The sequence below is a fragment of the Bos javanicus genome, chromosome 2, assembly GCF_032452875.1.
Source record: "Bos javanicus breed banteng chromosome 2, ARS-OSU_banteng_1.0, whole genome shotgun sequence".
Classification (NCBI taxonomy): Eukaryota; Metazoa; Chordata; class Mammalia; order Artiodactyla; family Bovidae; genus Bos; species Bos javanicus.
In genome coordinates, this window is record NC_083869.1 from 28,069,534 (window position 1) to 28,095,503 (window position 25,970).

A 25,970-nucleotide genomic window follows, 5' to 3' on the forward strand; every position below is an offset into this window, starting at 1 on the left:
GAGTTAACGTGTTGTGCTGAGGGATTCTAACTTGATCCTGGGAGAGCAAGGAGCCTTTAAGACTTTTAAGGAGCCTTCAGGTCTGAGACATAGAAGGGCCTGGTTGCTGGAGGCTGGATCTGGGGAAAGCAGGCCACTGGTGATTTAGAAGGTAGCCACAGGAATCTTGGCTTAAACCAAAGCAAGAGCATTGGGGAAGGAGAGAAATGGATGGATTCAAAAGGCGTGAGAGCTTTTCGTTACCAGGATGACAGCATTCTTTCTGGTTTGAGATGCAGTTATTCCTGGAGACTGGTGAACTTTATGTGTAGCCTTTGATTCCACGTTGCCAGAGCAGTGTTCGTGGTTTCTGACCCACGTGTATCTGGCTCCACTCCCTTGAGCTGTCTAGCGGTCTCTCAGCAGTCAAGGGCCCTGTTCACTGTTAGTGCTCCATCCCCTCCTTCCACTTGTCTCCTGTGAGCTGCTACACAGAGTATACCTGCCTTCCTGTTTACACTAGCACACTGTATACTTCAGTCCAAAAGTCCTCTTTCTCAGTACATATAAATCTTTTTCTATATACCTTGGCCATGCTGCCGCTAAGTCACTTCAGTCGTGTCCGACTCTGTGCGACCCCATAGACAGCAGCCCACCAGGCTCCCCTGTCTCTGGGATTCTCCAGGCAAGAACACTGGAGTGGGTTGCCATTTCCTTCTCCAATGCATGAAAGTGAAAAGTGAAAGTGAAATCACTCGGTCGTGTCCGACTCTTAGTGACCCCATGGACTACAGCCCACCAGGCTCCTCCGTCCCTGGGATTTTCCAGCAAGAGTACTGGAGTGGGGTGCCATTGCCTTCTCCTACATTGGCCATACTTCGGAGCAAATTGTACCTTTATTCTGTAGTCATAGGGTGAGCAGATGTTAGGATTGGTGTTTTCTGCTTGTGGAATTCTTCTGAGCTTTTAAGACGTTTAATGATCTGTTTATAACTTATAAGGGAGTGTTCTAAATGGAGGCTGTGAGTATATATGTGAATCAGAAAAATACATTGAAGAGGTATTGTCAGTAATGAATTACAACTGTACATCTCTCTCAGCTATTTTTGGAGCTTTAAAAAGATCTAATCAGATGGTATTTTTAAGGAATTAAAAAATTAATAATGGATTTTTATCTAGATTATATCTTTTAGGAAAATATATGTTTATTTGGGTGTAGAGTTGCTTCAACGCCATGGAAAAGAATTTATTTTTCCTTAAAGCAACTTCTACCCATATTCTTATTTACAGATGGTATGTATTTATTTAACATTATCATATTTCAAAATTAGTTTAATAAAAATGGAATGTTGGATTCACTTTTAAACTACTTTTCAGAAATACAGGTGAAGTTGAAATTTATATTTTCGAAAGCCTTATCTCGTATTGTCTCTTCCTGTAGCCAATATGGTAGATGCTTACAAATGAATAACTCCATCTAGCTCTTCTGTAAGAGAATGAATGTTATCTCCTGCTACTTGCAAGAGATTGGTTCAGTGGTTTTAGAGGTTTCTTTTCACAAAGTTTGATTTTTTTTTTTTTCTGACTATAATGTAAGAGTTAAAATAGAGTTTGGCACATGTGTGCAAAGTAAAGTATATGACATTTTCAGAATATACTTTTGCTTACTATTAACATGAAAATAGCAGTTGGAATAAAGACTCCCTTTGTCAATTTTTGTCCTTTTACTTGAAGTTGTAATCCTGTTGAGAGTGAAGTACATTTAAATGTAAATAAAACGAAACAGTCAACAGATTTCAACTCAGAGAACTGGTTCCAGTGTTATTGCATAACTCAATAATGTAGATCTAACACAAATGCCAGTATTTGACCTTGGTTTGTTCTTGATGCTGTTCTTTGGTAATTGCCGTCATCCTGGCAGTCACTAGAGGGCCCAGCTATGGAGAGTTATGTGAGAGCAGTTTGAAGGGGCTCACACTGCGTAATCTGCTACAGTGTTTTGAATTATTGACCCCCCCCCCATTTTTATTACTATTTGTTGTTGTTCAGTCACTAAGTCTTGTCCGACTCTTTGTGACCCCTATGAACTGCAGCACGCCGGGCTTCCCTGTCCTTTACTTTTTCCTGGAGTTCGCTCAAATTCGAGTCCATTGAGTGAGTGCCCTTATTACTATTTACCTGTCCTTGAATTGGCTCTTACTGATAGGTCTGCACTAGCTCCAGATAATTGATCCTTTAGCTTATTAACTAATTTTAACCATTAGTAAAAATCTAAGCACAAATTCATGAATTAATAATCATTGGGTGTTCCGTCTCTATGAGCTTCTCAGATGCTGCAGTGGTAAAGAATCCACCTGCCAATTCAGGAGAGGCAAGAGATGTGGGTACTGCTGATTTTAAGATCAAGTCCATGTTAGCATCATGACCTAGAAAAAGCTTACTAGCAGCAAATCACTTAAGTTCTCTCCACTTTGAAAATACAATATGTGTAGGAATATACAGGCTTCCCTGGCGGCTCAGACGGTAAAGAATCTGCCTGCAGTGTGGGAAACCCAGGTTCGATCCCTGGATCAGGAGGATCCCCTGGAGAAGGAAATGGCAACTCAGTCCAGTATTCTTGCTTGGGAAATCCCATGGACAGAGGAGCCAGGCAGGCTGCAGTCAATGGGGTCACAAAGAGTTGGACACAACTGAGCAACTAAGCACAACAATACAACATTCCCTCTCTACTTTTACATATAAAACCGTTTTTGTATCAATGCAGACACATATACAATATGCTTAATTTATTTATCGCCTCACGAGAAGAACTTCCAGTATATGATGGATATCAAGAAGAGTATTATTTCATTCTACAGACCTTTCTGTCTATACCTATGAAAATTATCCAGAAAGCACACATTGGGGAAAAAAACAATCTTTGCTGACTGGGCTTTTCGTTTGTGTCGATGGCCATATGTAGACAAACCTGGGCATGTTGGCTTTATGTATCTGGGTTTGTGGATTTGCCATTATGTTTTTGGCTAGAATGTTACAGAGCACTGTTCAAGCAAGGGCATGGGAATGTGGAAGTTGGATATTATTCATCCTTTATTTCAAAAAATAAATCCATTCCCCAAACATTGATGATGTATAGAGAGGCTAGAAAATAATCATAATGAAAGAAGAACATAAAAAGAAACACATGCTGGTTTTACTGTCTTCAGTGTTATAAATGATTTTCTAAAATGAATCATAGCTAAAAGCTAAGATCCTTTTTCTAAAAGCTAAGATCCCTTGTAGTTAATTTAGGGCTTTGGGAAGGTGTTTATATTTTTACTGTAAACTTTTATGTTTGGTTAAGACTTGTGATGACTTTCTGGTAGAAAATATAACTTGATATGCTGAGCTTTTGGACTGGGCTTGCTGACCTGTGATGAGGGCATACTCTGAAGTGTAGGGAGCGGTAAGTGGCAGGAGTGCCCTGGTGTGTGGCTGAGACAACTCCATCACCATTGTGAGGCCCGCCAGGAATAGAGATGTTCATAAACTCAAAATTTATAAGCCATAATGTCTTATATAAAATAAGGGTGATTTTTTTTTCCCTTTCAGATTTTGGGGTAAGTGCTTTCTTAGCAACAGGGGGTGATGTTACCCGGAATAAAGTAAGAAAAACATTCGTTGGCACCCCGTGTTGGATGGCTCCTGAAGTCATGGAACAGGTAAAAAAAAAAAAAAAATAATAATGTTTTGATTGACACAGTATAGTTGTACATATCATTACTCCACTAACATTTCATTCAAATCAGTCGTTTTACTAGAATGCATCATGTAAGGTTTAATTCCCGATTGCTGAGCCTCAGCAAAGTAATATCAAAGTTGAGCACACAGAGCCGTGGACTTCTGACATAATGTTGAGCCCCCCGCCCCCATCATGTGTAACATGCCTGCCATGTAATTGTGTTTTTTTCCTGCTTCCTTTCTTAGGTGAGAGGCTATGACTTCAAGGCTGACATGTGGAGTTTTGGAATAACTGCCATCGAACTAGCCACAGGAGCAGCGCCTTATCACAAGTATCCTCCTATGAAAGTAATTACTCTCGGAAATAATATGTCGGGTTTGAAGGATGATTTAACAGAATCCATTCGCTAATTCTCTTTAACATAGTCATTTTTTCTGAGGCCCAAGGAGAATTAATGGAGGGATGCAGCTGAGTTAAATGCTGTCTGATGTTCTCAGTGGACAGAGTGGAACAAAAGCAGCCTGGTCCCCAGCCCTGAAGCCTGCTTTACATTCATAGCACAGAGGAATGTGGTCAGATTGTCTGGTGGAGGCTGAGAGCTGTGACAAATGCTGGCCATTACTCTCTGTATGGTGGAATACCCCAGACTCCCCAAGAAAAATCTAAAAATAGATTATAGTGATATCATCTTTACAGAGGATTTCCAGATTTTCAGGCCTTTTTTTTTTTTTCCTTTTCCATGATCTATAACATTTCACTCTTGTTCTCATAGTGTCCTGTTGGTAATTCATCTGAAGTAAGGGAGCCCAGTGTTTTTAGGAACTAACATACATTTGGATACTACTTTTAGATTTTTTTGTTATTCTTTTAACTGGCCTACATCATCATTTCTGTTAGTTTTGAGGCGGTGGTATCAGGACTGTTTTATCCAACTGGATTTTGTCTTGAGGCTGAAATAGCTTGAGTGGAAATTATGAAGGTATTTTACAGAGAATATGGTGTATGTTTGTTTCAACTTTTTTCTAGGATTTTATTGGAAAAGCTCAGGAGGATTAGAAAAAAAACAAAGCAGGATTAAAAAAGTTAAATAATCTTACTGATTAAAAAGTTAATAACATTCTTGTTGGAGATAATGTTGAAGTACAAATAAATAAAGAAAACAGCCATCCATAATCTCATCAACCACAGATAACCCCTATTAAAATTGTAGCATAGTTCATTACATTGTTTTCTCTATATTTAATATACATATTTTTAATGTAAATAAGATTCAGGCATGTACACACCTGATTTTGTTAGCTGAAAATTTAAAATTGAGGTGTAAACAATGGAAGTGACCTTTCGGGGAAAAAGTACTGAAATAACTCTGAGGACTTTCCTTCTATCTGGTTTTTCTCTATTATTTTTTCTTAGGTCTTTTTTTTTTCCCCCTTACTTTTTAGTGTTTTCCACTTGAATCCATCACATTGCTAATCCCAGCCTGAAGTCCTGTAGGACTTCTTCAGATCTGACAGATTTTCCACTTTTCTTCGGGTTGCTATTATCCTCTACAAACAATAAACTGTCACTTTAATCCTTCATCTTTTCCCACGTCTGAAAGCACTTGAAGAGAGTCTTGGCTATACAGTATTTGCATAAATTAAGGCTGATTTATGCATTAATGAGTTTTTTTCATTTTATAGATCAATAGTTTGCTACAAAGTCTACTCTTTTTTTTTTTTTAAGCAAATAATTTTGACGTTAGTGTGAAAGAATGGAATTTTTTACCTTTCCGATGTGAAAACTGTATTTTCATTTAGTTTTGTCCCTTTCCAGAAGCAGCATGGCCTTTTCCTGGTTATGGGTTTTAGCAACTCCGTTGTATCCTGGCTATCTTTCAGTGTCTCTGTTTTGCCAAGCTGTTAAGCATTTCTGTATGTTTTTTCATTAAGAAAAAGAAGGAAATCGTGTGTTACCTCCTGGGATGTTGTGGATTTGTTTCTAAGGCTGGTAATGTGTTACAGAAGCCTTGAGCACGGGCAGTTCCTTACTTGGAAACAACGTGTAAGCATGAACATTCCCTGCTGCTCTGGACCTCTCTCTTCCCCCTCCACCGCCCCCTTTCCCAGACAGAGCCCCTGTCTGCACTAAGCTGGTGCTGGAGCTGTGAGGCTACGTGCTCCCGCAGGCTGTGTGAGAACCAGTTCCCAGGAAGCTCTGCCCCGGCCCCTTTGGGAGATCACATTAACACATAGAGCAGATTTTGTAAGTTTTGTCAATGGAATAAGAAAAAAGGTTAAAGGGCACGTGAACAGCTTTGCAAAGGGAACTGAATACTTTGAATATACATTTCTTAGAAAATGAAAATCATGGGGAAGCACTTAATGTGTACCTACTGGAGGAGGGTCTTTGAGACTTTGATGAAGAAAACTCATTTGTAGCAAGCAATGCCTGTCCTGAGATCATGTCTTCCCATTTGTTTCTGCTGCAGGTGTTGATGTTGACTTTGCAAAATGATCCACCCACTTTGGAAACGGGAGTAGAGGATAAGGAGATGATGAAAAAGTATGGCAAGTCCTTCAGAAAGTTACTTTCACTGTGTCTTCAGAAGGATCCCTCCAAAAGGTATGTGGAACGGAGTGACAAGTGAGTGGCCATGGCTGGGTGGAGTCCTGACGAAGCATGGTTTGTGGATGGGGAAAAGGCTGTGCCCGGATGGGACTTCTAGTTCAAGGAGATCCAGCTCTGGTCCCCGAATTTCCATTCAGCCTGTTAGTAGAAGCTTGGATCTGAAAGGGACAGAAATGAGCGAGGACCAGGGAGAGACAGAGGGAAATTTTCAGTGTTAATAAGATTGGCTGTGCTTGTTAGGTGTGGGCTCTGTCAGCAAAGGAAATGAAGTAAAACAGAAATCAGAAGCAGTTGGCAGCGGCACATTCAGAAGCTGAGCTAATATTCTGCACTGTGTAGGTTGAGCTGACCTCTCAGGATTTGAATATCCTGCCAGCTCCAGTCTAAACCAGGCAGAGCTATTGAATTTTGCATGAGCTTCTTTTGAGTTGCAGAACAAGTTGTTTGTGCTGTTTTAAAAGATTATCAGTAAAGAAGATTAACATTTTTACATTCAAAAGATTAATCATATAAACAGAAGCAAATGGTTTTAAATTAACTTTAGTATTTCCTCTTTAGTCTTGGGACTAAATACCCTGCACTGTGGTATGTCTGTTTTCTGAGTTTGTCTCTTCCTTCTCCCTTTCTGTGATTTTGAAATATCCTGAGTAGTGAAGAGTAGAGCCCAGTGTCCTTTGTCACTTAGAGAAGGTTCATGACAGGAAGGGAGCACACTCCTTTGCTGAATAGCCTCCCTTTGTGGTACTTGGCTGTGTGTGGCTTTGTCCTCACACACCGTTAAATGGATTACACACCTGTGGAGGCTGCTGAGAAGTTTCTGGCTACCCTCATCCATCCAGCACTCTGATTTGATACTCATATTCCAAAATGTCGAAACTGGCTTCTCTTCTGGAACTTTCTTTTTCAGGGCAGGGCCTGCTTTTCGAAGGATTCATTCATTTTTAAGTTCTTGGTGAAACTTGAGCCTTTGCTTTTACACAGTGATCTACTGTTTGAGTTGGCTACCTTTCTCTAGAATAAACACACTTTGCATTATGTTACCTGTTCTTTGCAGTGACTTCTTTTACGTTCACTGAATTTGCCTTGAAAGAAGAAAAGGACAGTGAAAGTTGCTCAGTCGTATCCGACTCTTTGTGACCCCATGGACTACTTAGTCCATGGAATTCTCTAGACAAGACTAATGGAGTGGGTAGCCTTTCCCTTCTCCAGGGGATCTTCCCAACCCTGGAATCGAACCCAGGTCTCCTGCATTGCAGGCAAATTTTTTTATCAGCTGAGCCACAAGGGAAGCCCAAGAATACTGGAGTGGATCTCTATCCCTTCTCTAGCAACTCTTCACAGCCCAGGAATCAAACTGAGGTCTCCTGCATTGCAGGTGGCTTCTTTACCAACCGAGCTACCAGGGAAGCCCTTGAACTTGCCTTGAAGCTTCTCTGTGCAGTCACCTTTCTCTTGAAGCCAGGTTCAAAGACTCTGCTGTTAAGCATCTTGAAATCATTTATTGTAACAGGGATGCAAGACTTGCTTACTTTCTTCTTGTATTTGGTGTCATCTGCAAATGTAAGTTTTATCTGCAAATGTAAGTTTTTGGCAAGGAAAACAGAACTTGATCCTGCAAACCCAATGAGAGAAGAACTTGTCCTCCCCTTTAGCACTAGATTATAACTGATGGTCTTTGTGATTCTTAGTTGAGACCCCACCTAGTGGTAGTGATAGGTAATCACAATTCCAGCTATGTTGATAAAAGATTCTGGAGGGTAGAATTGTTGGGCTTCCCAGGTGGCTCAGTGGTAAAGAATCCTCATTCCAATGCAGAAGACACGTGTTTGATCTCTGATCAGGAGGATCCTCTGGAGGAAGAAATTTGGCAGTCCACTCCAGTATTTTTGCCTTGATAGTCCCATGGACAGAGGAGCCTGGCAGGCTACAGTCCATGGAGTCACAGAAAGTCAGACAAAACTGAGCGACTGAACATACACACAATTGTTAGTGTACTTACTGATATGAAAATATATCCCTTTAGGAGACTCATAATTTTGTCAAAATAGACCATCATACTTTATATTTAACATTCCGTCTATTTTTCTCAATAATCTTGAGTGTTTCCAGGTTTAATTTGTTATATGAACTCAAATGTCAGGTTCCCATCACCCCACTAAACAATAACAACAAAACTGTTAGAAAAGACATGTACAGCAGATATTCAAAACGTCTTTCCCTCAAAGTACTCTCTTAGTAACGGTATTGATTTACAAAGTATGAATAGTTTAAGGACTTTTTAAAAGGTATTTTTCTCTATGACAATCTTCTCACTGTTGTACAACTGTCCTCTATAACAGAGTATTATTGGTGCATAAACTTCCCAGGTATTTCATTCTTGTAATGAAAAAAACACAGTGTAGGAAGTTTGGGTAAAAATGATTTGGGAGATGTGAGGGTAGAAAAAAACAGTATTATGATAGGATGCAATTAAAATATGTATTCATGACTGAATTAATAAGTAAACATTTAATTGTTGTGCAAGTCTGAAAGTGTGAATATTTCCTGTCTTCTCTGCCTTTGCTTATATTGTCCAAATATTTTTCCTCTTCTCCTCTCCCCTTTCCACCTGTCTTTCACCGCTTAGTTCAAAGGCCCCATATTCTCAAAGTTAGATACATTTGGGCGAGAGTCCTAGCCCTTCTTCCTCATCATCTGTATGCCTCAGTTTCCTTGTCTGTAAAATGGGCTTAATAACATCAGGTCGTAGTGTTGCTATGGGGATGGGACAAGATAATGCATTTAAAGCAGAGAACACAGTGCCTGAGTATTTCTAAGTATTCATGAAATTGGGATTACCATTTTCTTTCTTTCTTCATTATTTACCTGTCTTTTCCTGACCAGCGGAGTCACTGCAACTTCTGGTTTCCTACTTCCTATTTGAGGATATGTCTCTTGTAGCACTTACTGCACTATGTAGATTAATTGACTTACATATCCAGTTTCCTCATGAGTTCCTTAGGTTTTTAGAAGGAGAGTCTGTGTGTCTCATCTTTCTGTCTCTCTGTCTTTCTGTCCACAGTGACTGGTCTGCATTACATACTCAGTGGTATTTCTTGAACACCTGGAAGCAATGGGGAGCTTGCAGTTTGGGGATGATTTAGACTCACTGAAAAGAATTTCAGAGCCAAACCAGATTGTAGTGGGTTGAGAGAGGGGTGAAGGCAGGAATTTTGATCCTTATATTTATTTCTGTTGCCAGCATATAGATCCTCTGCTTGTGGTCTAAAAGCAGTTAACTGGTACCAACACCTTGGTTTTACTGAGTGCCTTTCTTTAGCAATGAGTGAAAACATATCACTGGGTAACAGTGACCAGACGGAATCATTGCAGTGTGAGAGCCCTCAGGCTAGCTGAGAAGGAGCTGTGCTTTCTGTCAACCTCAAGAACTCTTGGAACTTCCCATTGCCTGAGAGCTGGGTGTCAGAGTTCTTTGCCTCATCCAAGTCTGTGCCCTGCATTTGCATAGACAAAGATTTGCTTGTATTTGCATAGCAGAACATTTTGCTATTCTTAAAAAAATCCTTTCTCTTAGAGGCTACATATTTTATATGGATGGCAACTATAAAAATAACTAGCATTTTTGGGGCACATTTTTCCATCCACAAAGGAGTGGATGTTGCATAGATGAATCCATTGGAAGCAAATAAAACTTAAATATTTCTTTGGGAGTGGGGGCAGGGTGAGAAATACAGCTCTGCCGGAGGTGAATGTATTGTTAGAAGTTAAGATACAAATTTTCAGAACTATTTAAACTGTATCATATTCATCCTGAATCCTTTGAACATTATTTTAAGTCTTGGTGGACTTTGGCTTATCCACATGTATTTGAATCCTTTAAGGGATTTTCTTCTGAGAATGTTGCTGCTTGCAGACTCCTTCCGCATTGTTTTTAAGGATTTAAAATCGAATCATTATTCAAAGCCTGGGACATCATTACAGTTGCTGGTATAGCAATTTAGCATTTCTTGTAATATGCTGTTTGCTTGTAATATTGTATTGCTTGATAATTGTTAGTGGCCTTGTAAGACATAACAATGCTTGCAGAATTCTTTCTACTGTAGTACTCGGCTAAGAGGCAGGCAGCATTGATGGTTCCTGCATTAACCCTGCACTGGTCATTTCCATGGGCTTCCCAGGTGGCTCAGCGGTCAAGAATCCGCCTGCCAATATAGGAGATGTGGGTTTGATCCCTGGATTGGGAAGATCCCCTGGAGAATGAAATGGCAGCCCACTCCAGTATTCTTGCCTGGGAAATCCAATGGATAGAGGAGCCTGGCAGGCTGCAGTCCATGGGGTCGCAAAGAGTTGGACACGACTGAGCACGCACACATAGTAATCTCTATAACATAAGCCCAAAACGTGAAAACCCTAAAATCAAATGGGCAACGTGCATCTCGATTTTTCTCATACCTTCCCTCACTTTCTTCCCTTCCTCATTTTCATCATTCCTCCTACTTTTCCAAACTTTTTATGGAGGCAGTTTGACATATGTAGAATTCAACTCCAAAGGGATCTGCTATTTAGCTGTTCTCTTTTATAGAGTCAGGGTTACCTATTATTTAAATATTAATCCTGTTAAAAAAGGAGTGTGGCTTTTTAAACGACTTCTCATTTCTCATGTCACTGTGCTTCTGTGTCTGTTGATGAAGTTAAGAGTAGAGCTCAGAGAACAGAGTTTTCTCTTCTCTTCAGCATGCTTTTCCCCTTGACAGTCTTGATGACCTCAGAAATGACCTTGCTGGGGAAGGAAACACAGTCCCAGGCCTGTATCTCCAGGTTGTTGTTGTTCAGTCACTCAGTCATGTCCAGTGCTTTGCAACCCCGTATTGTAGGCTCCTCTGTCCTCCACTTCTGGAGTTTGCTCCGATTCCTGTCCTTTGAGTTGGTGATGCCATCTAAGCATCTCATCCTCTGCAGCCCCCTTCTGCTTTTGCCTTCCTTCATCTCCAGGTATATCTGGCATTTCCCAGCCTTCTCTTTACGTGGGTCCTACACTTGACCTTGGTAAGCTAAAGCGAGGAGGTGGGGGTTAAGGGGAGAAAGAAAGGAAGGCATTTGTGACTTTGCTCCTCAGTGCCTCCATCACACGCAGATACACCTCTTTCCTTTTGTTTCTTGTTAGCCTGAGTCTTGTCTTCATTACATCATTCTCCTGTTCTCTACTATATTGAATAGATGCTTAGAATTTGGTGCTAACTCTAGTTCCAGAAGTTGTAGTTTGGTGCTCAGATGTCTAGTAACATCACTTTTACCCTGTATTTGATTCTGGCATGAAATTGAGCTGTAGCAGTTTTGTGGTCTGTGTTAGGCTTTGGGGCTATGAAAAAATGAACACTGTGTGGTCCCTTCCTTGGAAGGGCTTGTAACCTAGTGAGGTGGAGCAGGGAGATACAGAAACAGATAATTGCAAAATGAGTGTGGGTGGATTGGTGTGTGAGCAATGAATTCTACTTGTAGGAGCTGGGAGAAGTATCTTTGAAGATGGATGCCATTTAAATGGGTTCTTGATGGATAAGCAAGGGTGTGCCAGTTGGTTACAAACAATTCTGAAGCACAGCAGTGTGCTTGGCCATGAAAGAGCAAGGCGTGGGTGAGACCGTCACTGTGTTTGGAGGATAAGTTGGTGTGGGGCATGATTGGAAGTGAGGCTGGAGGAGTTGGGATCTCAGGACACTAAAATCCTTTAGGAGGGATAAGAAAATATTTTTGCTTAGAAGCCAGCTAGGGAGCAGTGTGGATGGTGGGTTGGAATGAGGAAGAGAGAAGTGGCAGAGAGACCAGCCAGGAGACTGTGTCAAAACAGTAATGACCAGAAAAAAAATGAGAGTGTTAGTGGCTCAGTCGTGTTCGACTCTCTGTGACGCTATGGACTGTAGCCTGCCAGGCTCCTCTGTCCATGGAGTTTTCCAGGCAAGAACACTGGAGTGGGTAGCCATTCTCTTCTCCAGGGAATTTTCCCAACCCCAGGATCCAACCCAGGTCTCCCACACGGCAGACAGATTCTTTACCATCCGAGCCACCAGGGAAGCCCTTTGACCAGAGAGAGTGGAGGCTTTCAACCAAAAGAGTAGCCTTGAGCTCCTTCATCATCTTAATTTTCTTAGGTTTCTTTTCTTTTCACTTTGAAAAATTAAATCTAGGTTATTTTGTACGTGTCTTGGTTTTTGAAATTTGGTTTCACAGCGTAAGTTGCCAAACATACCCAGTCCCTTGTGTAATGGTTCTGAATGTTCTCTCAGTAGCCGTCTCCTTCCCACTGACACAACCCATGTGTTAGGATGTTCTGACCATCCTCTCCCTGCCCGACAGCATAGTCTCTTATCTGGCAGATTGTAAGCCGATGAGGGTGGTGTTTATGCCTTTCATCGTCATCAGAGTGTGCCTAGTATTAGCATGATACCTGACAAATAGCAGGTGTTCGTTGCATACTTACTGAGAGAGTGAAAGGATGAATTTGCAGTTGCTGAAAGCAAAAAACTCTACCAGTGATCTCTTAAAAGTAGTCTACGTTAAAAAAAAAAAAAAAGCAACCAAAGTTAAATCACTTGAGTTATCCTTTTTAGTTCTAGTTGCCTGGTAAGCAAAGAACAGAAACAAGGTCCAAGGTAAAAATTGCTGAATTTGAATCGACTTGCCAAGGACTATGGAACACAGAATGTAAAGTGTGGCCCGCCTGTCATGTAGACCTTTGTTTACTCAAAGAAATTAGCAATTAGAGGCTGCTGGTTGCAATGGCTATGGCCGTTTGGGGTTCTTTATTAGGTACTTGTAACCAGTGTTCCACTTGAAATTGAGGAAAAGCACAGTAACAATTTAAAGAGAAAATGTCTTTGCACAGAAATGCAGTCTATGGCCCCTGCAGACTGTCACAGTTCACCATTGCACCGAACGACGTTCCCTAATTCTTTTGTATGCTGGGTCCCTGGAAACATTTTAGTGGGGCTTCCTGGTTCAGAGTCCTGGTTTCCAGTCTCTTCAAGTGTGAGGGCTCCCTGTAAACTTGGATTCCGTAGCACAGTAGTCTTAGGCACTTCAACAATCACTGCCTGAGAAGAGACCTAATGATACTCAGTCAGGCTTCCTTCCCCCCTCCCAGTTTTTTATTATGAAAAATTTAAAACATACAGAAAAGATGATAAAATAACAGTGTTTACGTCTTTGTAAACTCCTAGATTCAACAATTATTCACCTTTCTCATATCTGCTGTCCCTATTTATCTAAATTTTATTGGCTGAACAGAAAATAAGGAACAAACTTACGACGTCAGCATGCGTTCCCTCCAAATAAAGACACATTCCTCCATCACCAAAATACTTTTCCACGCTGAAGTAAATGAACAGAAATTTCCTAAAATTGTCCGCTGCCTAGCACATTCACCCATCTCTGTTTCTCAATGTCTCTTGTAGCTTCTTCTCCTCTTAAAATTCAAAACTCAGGAGAGGGTCACACGTTGATTTTAGTTTTATGTTTAAATCTGTTTTCATCTAAAACAGTCCCCTCACGCCTCCCCTTTTCTTCTACGACACCAGCATTTTTAAGAGAGGAGCCCAGTTATTTTGCTCTCTGTCTGTCCTCTAGGTTTATGTGATTCTTCCTGCATGCCTGCAGGACCTGTTGATGAAGGGAGTGGTTCTTTGTGGAAGAGTGCCAGTTATTTAATGTAGAAGGAATGATAGAAGTAGAAAAATCAGTGTCCTGCCACCTCCAATGAAATAATTATTTAAGGCAAAGATGCTACAACCAGCAGGTGAAAGATTCTCCAGGACCGGATATGCATATCATGGCAAAGTATTATCTAACAGAAAACTTGCTGGTTGCAGTGGGGCAGACTTACCTTGGAGAGATCTCGGGCCTGGGGACCAAGTGGTTCAACATAACATCTGTCCCAGTGAAATAACCTATCATCATGTGCCTCCCAGTGCTGCAGTAATTACAATGTGCATCATCTATGAAGTGTTCTTCCCCCAAATACTTGTGTCAGCCTAGCCAGTCCTTTAGACCCAACTGTCAGTTTATGGAAAATACAGGACAGAGAAACAAGTGACACATGAGGAAACAATCAGACTAGTCTCGTAATCTTTTAAGTGACTTTGCATTCTATTAGTCACTGTCACATTTATGTTTCCTTGAAAAACAGTAGTCCAAGTACACTTTAGACAGGGTGACTCGGTGGGTGGATAGAGCCTGTACGCATGCGTGGTCCCCTTGCAGCCGCCGCCGCTCATGGAGAATCGTAGAACACTGTGGACATAGTTTCCTTGATAGGGTCACACTGCCGCTTGTCCTGCTTCTGAATAATACAGGGATTTAGCTCACGGACGTGTCAGTCTGCCACCTTTTAGAAACCCTGCATTCACTTAGTGAAGTGTGGGGATGGAGGATGGAAAGCTGATCATGCCCCACATATTTAACTTACAGGAGTGTGTGTGTTTTGCAGTCGAGGTGTTTGAAAAGAACTGGAAAATCGGCGCCAGTTTATTTGGTGCCGGCTTACGATGAATTTAGTCTGTGGTGTGCTATTCCTGAAACTGGTCTTCCAGAAAGACTCTAGGATTAAGTTGTTTCATCAAGGCAGTGTCTTTATTGAGTGGTCATTGTTTCAACTCTAATTTATTATTGATCTTTCAGGCCCACAGCAGCAGAACTTTTAAAATGCAAATTCTTCCAGAAAGCCAAGGTAACATGCTTAAAAACCCAAGTAAATCTGCTATTTTTAAATCACTATGAATTTCAGTGTATCATATTTGATGTCAAACATTGGGAATATTTGTTTTGCAGAACAGAGAGTACCTGATTGAAAAGCTGCTTACAAGAACACCAGACATAGCCCAAAGAGCCAAAAAGGTAAGCGCCATGAGCACTCTGGCCCCAGTGGGAGCCTCTCCCGCACCCAGGGAAGTGGAGCCTGTAGAAGAATAAGAAAAAAGATTTCCACATAGTCAGGGTGTGTATTTAGAGATTACTGGGTTAGTGATTACTCAGATAACTGCATTTTGCCTTTTGGTTACCTCAGGCTGCAGCTATGTGTTTGGGTGTAGAAACAATGTGAAACTCAAAATGATTTCATTTTTCCATTTATTGGCTTTGCTTAAAGAAGTTCGGAGGGGAGGGGCTTGTGTTGAGACTAAAACACTGGAGAGGTAAAATATCTTTGAATATCTTTTTTGGGGGGTGGATTTTACCAAAGATGAACAGTCATTTGTAATCAGCTTGAAATGACAAAATGAAAAACAAAACTTTCATTTTTAATGGTTATTTTGAATATCTGAGTGACATAGTTTCTTTTCTCATAAAAGACCTTGATTTTTTCTGTAGTCTATGCTATGTTAACTAAATTATGTTAATAATTACCTAAAAAACTGGATTTAAAATTTTTTTTAAAAATGGTATGTATGTGTGAGTGTATTTATGTTTGACCCAGAGTTTTTCTTGCTTGTAATGACAGATTTTATTATGGTATGAAACTTAACAAAATTTAACCTCAGATTTGGTTTGGTTTAGTTTGATTTTAAAATTGTATTAGATATTTAAATTTAAAATATTGATGTAGGCACAGATTTAGAAAGGGGAAGGTTCTTTTTATTTCCTTTTTACAATTAATACTTACAGGGGAAGTTGACATGAATCTAAGTTGTCTGCTCTGTAAATAAAATTGGCCAAGAAATACATGCATGAGAGGTTGCATCTCAGGATACATAAGTGTTAGTAACTTGGACTGTTAACGTCTAGACACTGCTTTTTCTAAATCACTGGGTATGAAATACATTTAGCTGATGCTTTCAAATTGCTTTAAATATTAGATTTTAAAATAGACTTCAAGAAATGACCCATCTTGTGCGGGTATCTGAGCCCGTCTCCTAGACCTGCAGAATTCTTTGGAATGGGCTGGTTCTCAGGCTGTGAGTCTGGGCAGGTGATGGGGGATCACTATCCTGACTGTGGAGATGTGAACCAGGGCTGGTCTCTGGGATGGCTCTGAAGGAAAAGTGAAAATTTAGCAATATTCCATCAGAGTGACTGGAAAAGGCAATGGCACCCCATTCCAGTACTCTTGCCTGGGAAATCCCACGGATGGAGGAGCCTGGTAGGCTGCAGTCCATGGGGTCGCTGAGGGTCAGACACGACTGAGCGACTTTGCTTTCATTTATTACTTTCATGCATTGGAGAAGGAAATGGCAACCCATTCCAATTTTCTTGCCTGGAGAATCCCAGGGACAGGGGAGCCTGGTGGGCTACCGTCTATGGGGTTGCACAGAGTCAGACACGACTGACGTGACTTAGCAGCAGCAGCATCGGAGTGAGACCTCCCAAGGGGCAGCATAGAGAAGCCAGAGCTTCAGTTTGAGGCAACAGAAAGTCGAGAGTACCCACCAGAGTGCGGGGACTCCGTCCAGAACGCTTAAGGAGGTGCCTGGAGTGTTTGCCTGGGGTGTTGGGGTCTAGCATGGGGTCCTCTGATCAGATAACTAGAATGTCAGCCACAGGTGAAGAAAGCTGTTAGAAAGCCACTAACTTTCACAGTGTGTGCCCCCAAAGGCCTTTGCTTCGGTTTCCCTCTGATCTCATCCTGTAGCTGCTCCCAGAAGGGCTTTCCCAAGCCTGCGTCCTGCCCAGCCCTCCCCCTCCCGCCTCCAGCTCGGCTCCTTATACAGCGTGTTTCCCCTCCCAGACCGCACCTGCCTGTGTTTGGTGCTACTCCGTGAGCCGCCTGACCTCAGGACCCTGGGCTGCTTTTTGTATCAGACGCCACCTTCTTTGTCTTCTGAGTCCTCTCCATGTTTCCCTCTGCACCGTTTCTTGGAATGTTTCCTCCTGTTTTTAATTGAACATTTGCAGTAGATTTCTGTTAATAACTACTCTCCTACACCCATTCCACCTTGGGCACTAGTGCAAGATTAACTGTCTAAGCATGTCACTTAATTGCTCAAACGTGATTTCCAAAATTAAACAAAAGCAAATAAATGGGGGGAAACAAGTTGCCTATCAAATAAAGTGCAAGCTCCTTAGCCTTAAATTCATGGCACCATTTCAACTTCCTGCCTTATACCATTGACCCTTGAACAGCACGCCAGCCCTCTGTGCAGTCTCAAATCTGAGCGTTAATTTATAGTTTGCCCTCGGTGTATATGGTTCCTCTGTACCTGCAGATTCACTGAATTGTGGATTGTGTTGTACTGTAGTGAACACTGAAAAAAATCTGTATGTGAATGGACTTGCACATCAAACTTGTGTTAAGAGTCAACTCTATTGTATACCAAACTTAAAGCACCTCTAGTTCTTACTACATAACCCGTACTTTCCTTTGACACTCCATCAGCAAAGACTGTTCAGGCTGTCACTTCCCTTTTTTTAAAATTTAGATTACATATTGTTACATATTATTGTGCTGTGCATTCCAAATTTCATTTTGAATGTATCTTAAATAACAAAGAGCTCCTTTTGGGAGATGATTTTCCAACCATGTCTTCTGCCCTTTTGTTTGCTCCTTGATCTGAGACTTAAACCTCAGGGCTTGTCATTCATTCCTTTGAAAGGAAAATGGCCACACATTTCAAAGTCACACAGAGTCACACAGAATGTGAATTAGTTCTTTAAACATCATAATAGAAAAGAGAAGGGCCCCATAGTAATGTTATTCTGACTCTCCAGCTTCATTACGTTGGCTGTTTTCCTGTCATAATTCTCGTTTTACAGTGTAAGTTGGTTCTCAACTACACGCCATTCCTTGCCCGTAGGTTCCATGGCAGGTATGCCAACCAGGACAGCATCCATCAGAATGCGTGTCTTGTTCATAGTAAGTGCCCACAAGTGTTTGTTGACTCAGTGAATGCATGCTTCAGTGGGCCAAGGAAAAGCCATTTGAAACTCGTTTGTCACTCTCTTGAACCTCTCAAATGCTTGGCATATACTTGTTCCTGGGCTTCCTGTTAATAATAAACCACGCTCCTTCTCCTGGGCTCGTGATGTTGATGAGCATCCCTGCTGTTCCTCATTCGAAACCCCTCATGTGGGCGTGGCCACTAGGAAGTAAATACTATTTTAATCACTGTGTGAATTGAAAACCCTTGTGGTAAGATGACTCTCTACATGTAGGTTCTTAAAGTGTTTAAGTAAATGTAATTTAAAATCAATACAGAGGAGCCGCTAGTGCTCTCTGTGTTACACTTTCTTGGACTTGTCTTGATTGGCATCTTCTCAGCGGTCTCCCTTCCTGTGTGCTGTGGTGCCCCTAGTTAACTGTACTCTAGTTTCTTGGTTGGGGATATGTTCCTCACAGGCTACTCTTTGTTAGTCCCTTGATTTTTGTCTCCTCAGTTTGTTGTTTTTAAAACAGAAACAGTTCATTGATACACCAGTGTTTACATGACAACTGGGTGTGTTGACCAAGCTTTGGACATTTTGGGAACCAAGCTGTTTGAAATTCGTTGTCATAAACCATAATCTCTGCTGCTCCTCCCTTATGGTAATCCAAGTTAAGAGCTGTTTTTCAATACGTGTTTTTTGTAACATGAACAACCCTCATATTTAAGAGAGAGAGGGACTGGTATTGTAGCTGCCCTTAGGACTGCCCATGGAGCCCATCAATGCAGTCTTTTGATGTGAAAGAAAGAGGCTTCTCATATTCATGATTGCCCCAAATGTGAAGCATTCGTTGAGAGCCACATAATTCCACATGGGTAGGTGATCTTGTCTGCGTCCAGAATGACTCCTCTAAATCAGGAAAAGCACATTAAAAAATAGAGACAGACCAGTGCGTCTTCTATGGTAATTTAGTGACATAAAATGATTTTGTTTTTTTGGATGTAAAAGTAACTTCAGAAATTAAGGATATTTGTTTTTGTTTTTTTCCCCTGGAAGCAGAGTATTTGGTCCATTCGAGGTTCTTTTGCTGAAAGGTAGTGTTGTTCAGAAATCAGTTTTATTTATTTATTTATGTCTGTGTTGGATCTTTGTTGCTGCCTGTGGGCTTTCTCTAGGTGCAGGGGCCTCTGGTTGCAGAGCATAGTCTCTAGGTGTTCGGGCTCAGTAGCTGTGGTGCATGGGCTCAGTTGCCTCGTGGCATGTGGAATCTTCCCAGGCCGGGGATCCAACCTGTGTCCCCTGCATTGGCAGGCAGATTCTTAACCACTGGACCACCAGGAAGGTGCTTAATTTTCTTTCACCTTGATTTTTCTGTCTATGAAATGGAAATTCTTTCTGACCTCAGGAATGTGGAGAAGGGGGTAATGAGAGATTTGGTGTTTCTGGACCATCAGTTCAGTTCAGTTCAGTCGCTCATTCACGTCTGACTCTTTGCGACCCCATGAATCACAGCACGCCAGGCCTCCCTGTCCATCACCAACTCCCGGAGTTCACTCAGACTCACGTCCATCGAGTCAGTGATGCCATCCAGCCATCTCATCCTCTGTCGTCCCCTTCTCCTCCTGCCCCCAATCCCTCCCAGCATCAGTCTTTTCCAATGAGTCAACTCTTCCCATGAGGTGGCCAAAGTACTGAAGTTTCAGCTTTATCGTCATTCCTTCTAAAGAAACCCCAGGGCTGATCTCTTTTAGAATGGACTGGTTGGATCTCCTTGCAGTCCAAGGGACTCTCAAGAGTCTTCTCCAACAACACAGTTCAAAAGCATCAATTCTTCGGCGCTCAGCCTTCTTCACAGTCCAACTCTCACATCCATACATGACCACAGGAAAAACCATAGCCTTGACTAGACCAACCTTTGTTGGCAAAGTAATGTCTCTGCTTTTGAATATGCTATCTATGTTGGTCATAACTTTCCTTCCAAGGAGTAAGCATCTTTTAATTTCATGGCTGCAGTCACCATCTACAATGATTTTGGAGCCCCAAAAAATAAAGTCTGACACTGTTTCCACTGTTTCCCCATCTATTTCCCATGAAGTGATGGGACCGGATGCCATGATCTTCGTTTTCTGAATGTTGAGCTTTAAGCCAACTTTTTCACTGACCATAGGACATTGTAAATTCTAAATGAGAACATGCTAATAATGACCCAGGAGGACAGAGTAAGTGCAGCTGTATAACTTCTTAGCTTATTCCTTATCCTCGTGCATGAGAAGAAAAGGCTTTATTTTCTTCTCATGTGGCTTTTTTAGGGGCCTGTCTCCAGCTGTCTTTTGGTGTTTGAAAGCTTGGCCAAGTATTGTTCCATCATTAACATTCCTGGAATCGCTGGGTGGAAAAGGTGTAAATCATTCTGTTAGAATCAGATGCAGATGCTTAGAACTCTTTGCACTTTCTGCAGGAGCATCTGAGTATCAGAGTTGGCTGAAGTCTTTGCTTTATGTTTGTGAAATAAACCTTGGGTCCCCACACACTCACACTCATATTCATATACTTGCTGTGGCTAAAGCTCACTGATGGCAGGACAGGGGCACCCTGTCTAAATGCCAACTGCTTAGCTAAAAAGTATGTTGGCCAGAGAAGGGATGACTGCTTAGCTAAAAAGTATGTTGGCCAGAGAAGGGATGAAGTGGGGAAACAAAACACAGTGTATCTTTTTAATATGGTTGTCTGTGTTTTCATGGGGAGTAGACTCACTGGAGGATTTATGGTTTGAATATTCTTAATTATGAAATTGAGAAGTTAAAAATGGTGAGTGATTATCAGGAGGAAGGGGGTATTTTATCACTACTACATTTGGGTGAAGCCCTTGTGAATTCAAAGAACTCGGATGGTGTTTGTGGGTACCGGAATTTGTTATATCAGGCTCTGAGATTGGTTTTATATTAATGACCCAAGGCTGTTGGCTCCATGTGGTCTTTCTGTGTATTTAGGAATCAGTAGGTAGGAATATTATAGTTCACATTTGAAACTTGACATGTATTGATAACTGGTACTGTTTTTACTTTTTATTTTGAAATAATTTCAGACTTACAAAAATGTTAGCAGAATAGTATAAACATTTCTCTCTATTTTCTCTCATGCTTTCTTTTGGAACGTTTCAAAGCTATAGACATGATGCCCTTTATCTTTAAATATACTTCAGTGTGTATTTTCTAAAAACAAGGACATTCTCTTATATCACAGTATGATTGTCAACATCAGGAGACTAACTGGTGCAAAACTATTACTTAATTTTCAGATCTCATATAAATTCTGCCAATGATAGTTTGCCTGGTGTAGGACCCAATCCAGGATCGTATAGTTTGATCTTTCCTTTAGTCTTCTTTAATTTGGAACAGTCTTTCTTTTTCTTTTACAACTGTGACACTTTTAAAGAGTAAGGACAGCTGTTTTGTAGTTTGGGTTTGTCTGGTAATTCTTCATGATTAGATGCAGTGTATGCATTTTTGATGGGACTGTCTTATAAGTGATGCCATGTTCCTCTTGGCGTATCATATTACAAGGCACATGATGTTGATTTAATCCTTTACTGGTGATGTTATCACGTGCTTAAGGAGCATCTGTCAGCTTCTTCACTGTAAACACAATTAGCTCTTAATAGGAAGGACACATTAATATTACATTCCCTCTTTATATTAAACATTAAAAGGTAAAGTGAATATTTACTGGGTCGTTGGTCCTTTTTCGAGGAAACATTTCTGCTTTGTGGCATTGTGGTTGTACATTCAGAGGATATAAATGATAGGAGTTCTCTATAATTTCCCAGCAGCCTTGCAGACAGTGAACATTATGCTAGCGTGTGGTGTTCAGATCGAGGTGAGTGGTGGCAATGGTGCTGCTCCAGCCTCTGTACCAGGTCTGGAAGCGGAAGCATTTGAATCGGTGACCTTTGTTGGCTCTGCTGCCTGATCTTTCAGATGCAGCCAAGGACACTGACATGGTGCTGCCCTGGGGGTGAGAGGATCTGCCCAGGGAGTCTGGTGCTGCGTTTGACTCACACTGGGCGCTCCATTCAACAGTGGCTGCTGTGGATATCATGTATTGATAAATAAGGAGAATAATTCTTGTGGTTACCGCAGACAGGCAATTTAGAAATATGCAGTGAAACAGGAAGCAAGGAAAGAGGCCTTAAGGCAGGTGGGGGAGGAGGGGTGATGTGGGTGGCTGTTGCCGTTGCTCTGGGTAGAATGGAGTAAGAGCCCACGGAGGCCTGCCAAAAGAAGGAAAGAATGACCGTCGTTATTTCATCGCCATTGTCCCAATGTTCTCTGCCTCATCAAGGCGCTGGCAGTGGGTGCGGGCCAGGGCATCCCTCTCCACAGCAATCCCCTCCACTGTGTGAAGTGGGGGACTTGTTTGTGAAGAGCCTAAGAACACTAGGAATTAAATACACATAGAGCTGCTATCCTTTCACACCTGTTAGACTGCTTTCAGATATGCTTCCTTATTTATTTGAAACAATTGTGCTCCAAGACAGGTAGGCAGGGCAGGTGTTATTATGTACTGCGGAGGAATGCATGAGAGCTGAAAAGATTTGCTTAAAGTCGCATTGCTTAAACAGGCAATTCTTATTTCTGCTTCGGTGCTCTTTCCACTGAATTGTACCTCAGAAGAAAGAAGAAGGAAAGGGAGAGGATAGGAAGGAGATACAGATGGAGAGGGTGGGCAGGATTAAACAGCACAAATAGGAAAGGCAGGGGCTTCCCTGGTGGCTCAGATGGTAAAGAATTTGTCTGCAGTGCAAGAGACCTGGGTTTGATCACTGGGTCGGAAAGATCCCCTGGAGAAGGGAATGCCCACCCACTCCAGTATTCTTGCCTGGAGAATTCCATGGACAGAGGAACTTGGTGGGCTACAGTGCATGGGATCGCAAAGAGTCACACATAACTGAGTGACCAACACTTTGCTGTCAGGAAAAGCAGGCTGTTGGGGAGGCACAATTGTCATTCTCAGAGCCCACAGTCTGCTGTTTAATACACATGAAGGTGGTGCAGGGGGAGTCCATGCCATTCGTGGGCGCAGGGAGAACCCTGTAAACTTCATCGTAGGAATGTGGTGAGTTTGCCAGGGTTCTTGCAGATGTGGAGACAATAATGTGATAAAAGGGCTTTGGGGATTCTAAAGGGAAGAGAAATGGCTAGTAGGAGTTTGGTAGCATTAGCAGTTGTTAACACCTGCCAGAGGCTTGGTGTCTCATTCATAACATGGGGGAGGTAATAACAACCCACCTCAGGCTTTTGAGAACGAAATAAGGTAAGCATAGGAAGTGTATAGCACAATAGTTGGCACAAAATAGTAAATGACTCTATAAATCTAGTTATTATCATAATCATGGTAAATTTTATTATTTTTATAATCACATATATGGCTTTACTGGGCTTCCCTGGTGGCTCAGATGGTAAAAAAAATCTGCCTGCAATGCAGGAGACCCGGTTTTGATCCCTGGGTTGGGAAGATCCCCTGGAGAAGGAAACGGCAACCCACTCCAGTATCCTTTCCTGGAGAATTCCATGGACGGAGGAGCTTGGCAGGCTGTAATCCATGGGGTCTGGAAGAGTTGGACACGACTGAGCGACTAACATACACACACACACACACACACACACACACACACACACACGCACACGGCTTTACTATTACAGTTTTGTTATTTTAATATCACTGTTGCTTTTCTGTAACCTTTTTCACTCCGGCCGCTGGGGATACCACTGCTACCATTGCTGTTTCTGCTGCAGTAAGGGCTGCTGCCATCACAACCACTGCTGCCAATAATGGACACAGGGTGTGCAGACAGATAAAAGGATACAGTGCAGCTGTTGGGCTTGCCTTTCAGTGGGGAATATAGTGCCTGCATCACCAGACCTGGAAAACTCAGAGAGCAGCAGAGAACAAATACTTAAGGATATGGGTGTAGAATGTCCTACAAGAATAGAAAATGTCTTGGAGCTGGTCCCAGGGGGAACGTGGGAAAGGGAGAGAGGGGGACTCATACTTACTGTGGGTCTTCATGCAATGCAAAACCCTTGGTTTACATCTATCTCGTTACTAAGTTCAGTTCAGTCGCTCAGTCGTGTCCGACTCTTTGCAGCCCCATGGACTGCAACATGCCAGGCCTCCCTGTCCATCACCAACTACCAGAGTTTACTCAGACTCATGTCCATTGAGTCCTTGTAATAATCAGTGAAGTCCTGAGTAACAGAATAGAGGTATAATATGTTAGATTATTACAGCTTTTTAAGAAAAAGCTATACATTTTGAAAAATGAATGAAAAAGAGCAACCAGGACCATAAATATCTCCTGGTTTGTGATTCTTTCATTTGCAGACCTGAAAATTGAGACCTAGGTTGGTTGGGCCCTGACCAAGTTCATGCTGTCATATAGTAGCCAAGTCTGAAGCCAGGCTCCCAGTTTGCTACCATTTTGTCGCTTCTTTTAGTTGATAAAGAGGGAAAATGGGTCTGAATTTTTGTAAAATTGCTCCCCCTCTTCTTGGAAGCTTATCATTAATTTATAAATGTTGAAATTTATACATTATCAAGAAACCAGAGAAGAAATTAGGTGATTTCAAATACTTGATGGGTGGATGTTAGTTTTGTTCCAGGTCTGCCCAGTAGAGGGCAGCAGTAGGTTTTAATTCTGTGTGGTTATGAACTGCAGGCTGGTCCAGCTTGGTTGACGGTCTCAGGTTTGGTCAGAATCGCTAAGTCTCTTCAGTCATGTCCGACTCTGTGTGACCCCATGGACTGCAGCCCACCAGGCTCCCCCGTCCCTGGGATTCTCCAGGCAAGAACACTGGAGTGGGTTGCCATTTCCTTCTCCAATGCATGAAAGTGAAAAGTGAAAGTGAAGTTGCTCAGTCGTGTCTGACTTAGCGACCCCATGGACTGCAGCCTACCAGGTTCCTCTGTCCATGGGGTTTTCTAGGCAAGAGTACTGGAGTGGGGTGCCATTGCCTTCAGAATAGAAGGATCTAAAGTATGTTAGGTCTCTTCTGAGCTACTAGGTACTAGTACTGAGTACTAGGCACCGCTATCAGATGGTTTTGTTTTGTTTTGTTTTTTATTGGGCAGGAGGTTGAAGGGTGATGGTTTAGGTATTTCTTGTTATTACCACTTCTCACTTTAAATTACATTTCCTGTTAACAAATCACAGTAATCTGACATGCATTTTATATAACTCATCTCCAAAAGACAAATCTCAGTTTTGAAGATGATTGTATTTTGTGGTCAAATTAATACAGTTCTGGGCGATGAAGAAATTTCCAGAAAGTTCAGTGGTCCCTGCAGTTCTCCTCAGAGCCAGATCAGTAAAGAAGGGGGGAGTCGAAGTGCATAACTGGGAAGAAGTGAACAGAACTCTGTGTGTGTCACCACATACATTGTGGATTTAACGTAAATACTCCTGATGATGTAAGTAGGTTTGAGGATGCATGTTCAATTACTGCTTTGTGTTTCTTTCTGTATTCCTCTTGTTTAAGAACAGCCATTATGTGAATATGGGCTGCCCAGGTGGCTCAGTGGTAAAGAATCCACCTGCCAAACAGGAGACCTGGGTTTGATCCCTGGGTCAGGAAGATCCCCTGGAGAAGGAAATGGCAGCCCACTGCAGTATTCTTGCTTGGGAAATCTCATGGATAGAGGAACCTGGCGGGCTGCAGTCCATGGTGTCTAAAAGAGTCAGACACAACGTAGGACCAAGCAACAGCGGCAGCAACTGGGAATTTATTGTATTGAGGAGCTCATGTTCACAGGAAGG

General features: G+C 41.9%; 1 protein-coding gene across 3 annotated transcripts in view; it reads left to right on the top strand.

The window, feature by feature from the left end:
• Positions 1 to 25,970, top strand: part of STK39 (serine/threonine kinase 39) — a 319,217-nt gene that overhangs the window by 118,954 nt on the left and 174,293 nt on the right. For all 3 annotated transcript variants that reach the window (XR_009740264.1, XM_061436130.1, XM_061436142.1), the window contains exons 6-10: positions 3,571 to 3,680; positions 3,946 to 4,047; positions 6,171 to 6,304; positions 14,981 to 15,029; positions 15,131 to 15,196. Coding sequence is in view for 2 of the 3 variants with exons in the window: in XM_061436130.1 (XP_061292114.1) it covers positions 3,571 to 3,680; positions 3,946 to 4,047; positions 6,171 to 6,304; positions 14,981 to 15,029; positions 15,131 to 15,196 (461 nt within the window). In the remaining variant the exon portion in view is untranslated. The remainder of the gene's footprint in view (positions 1 to 3,570; positions 3,681 to 3,945; positions 4,048 to 6,170; positions 6,305 to 14,980; positions 15,030 to 15,130; positions 15,197 to 25,970) is intronic.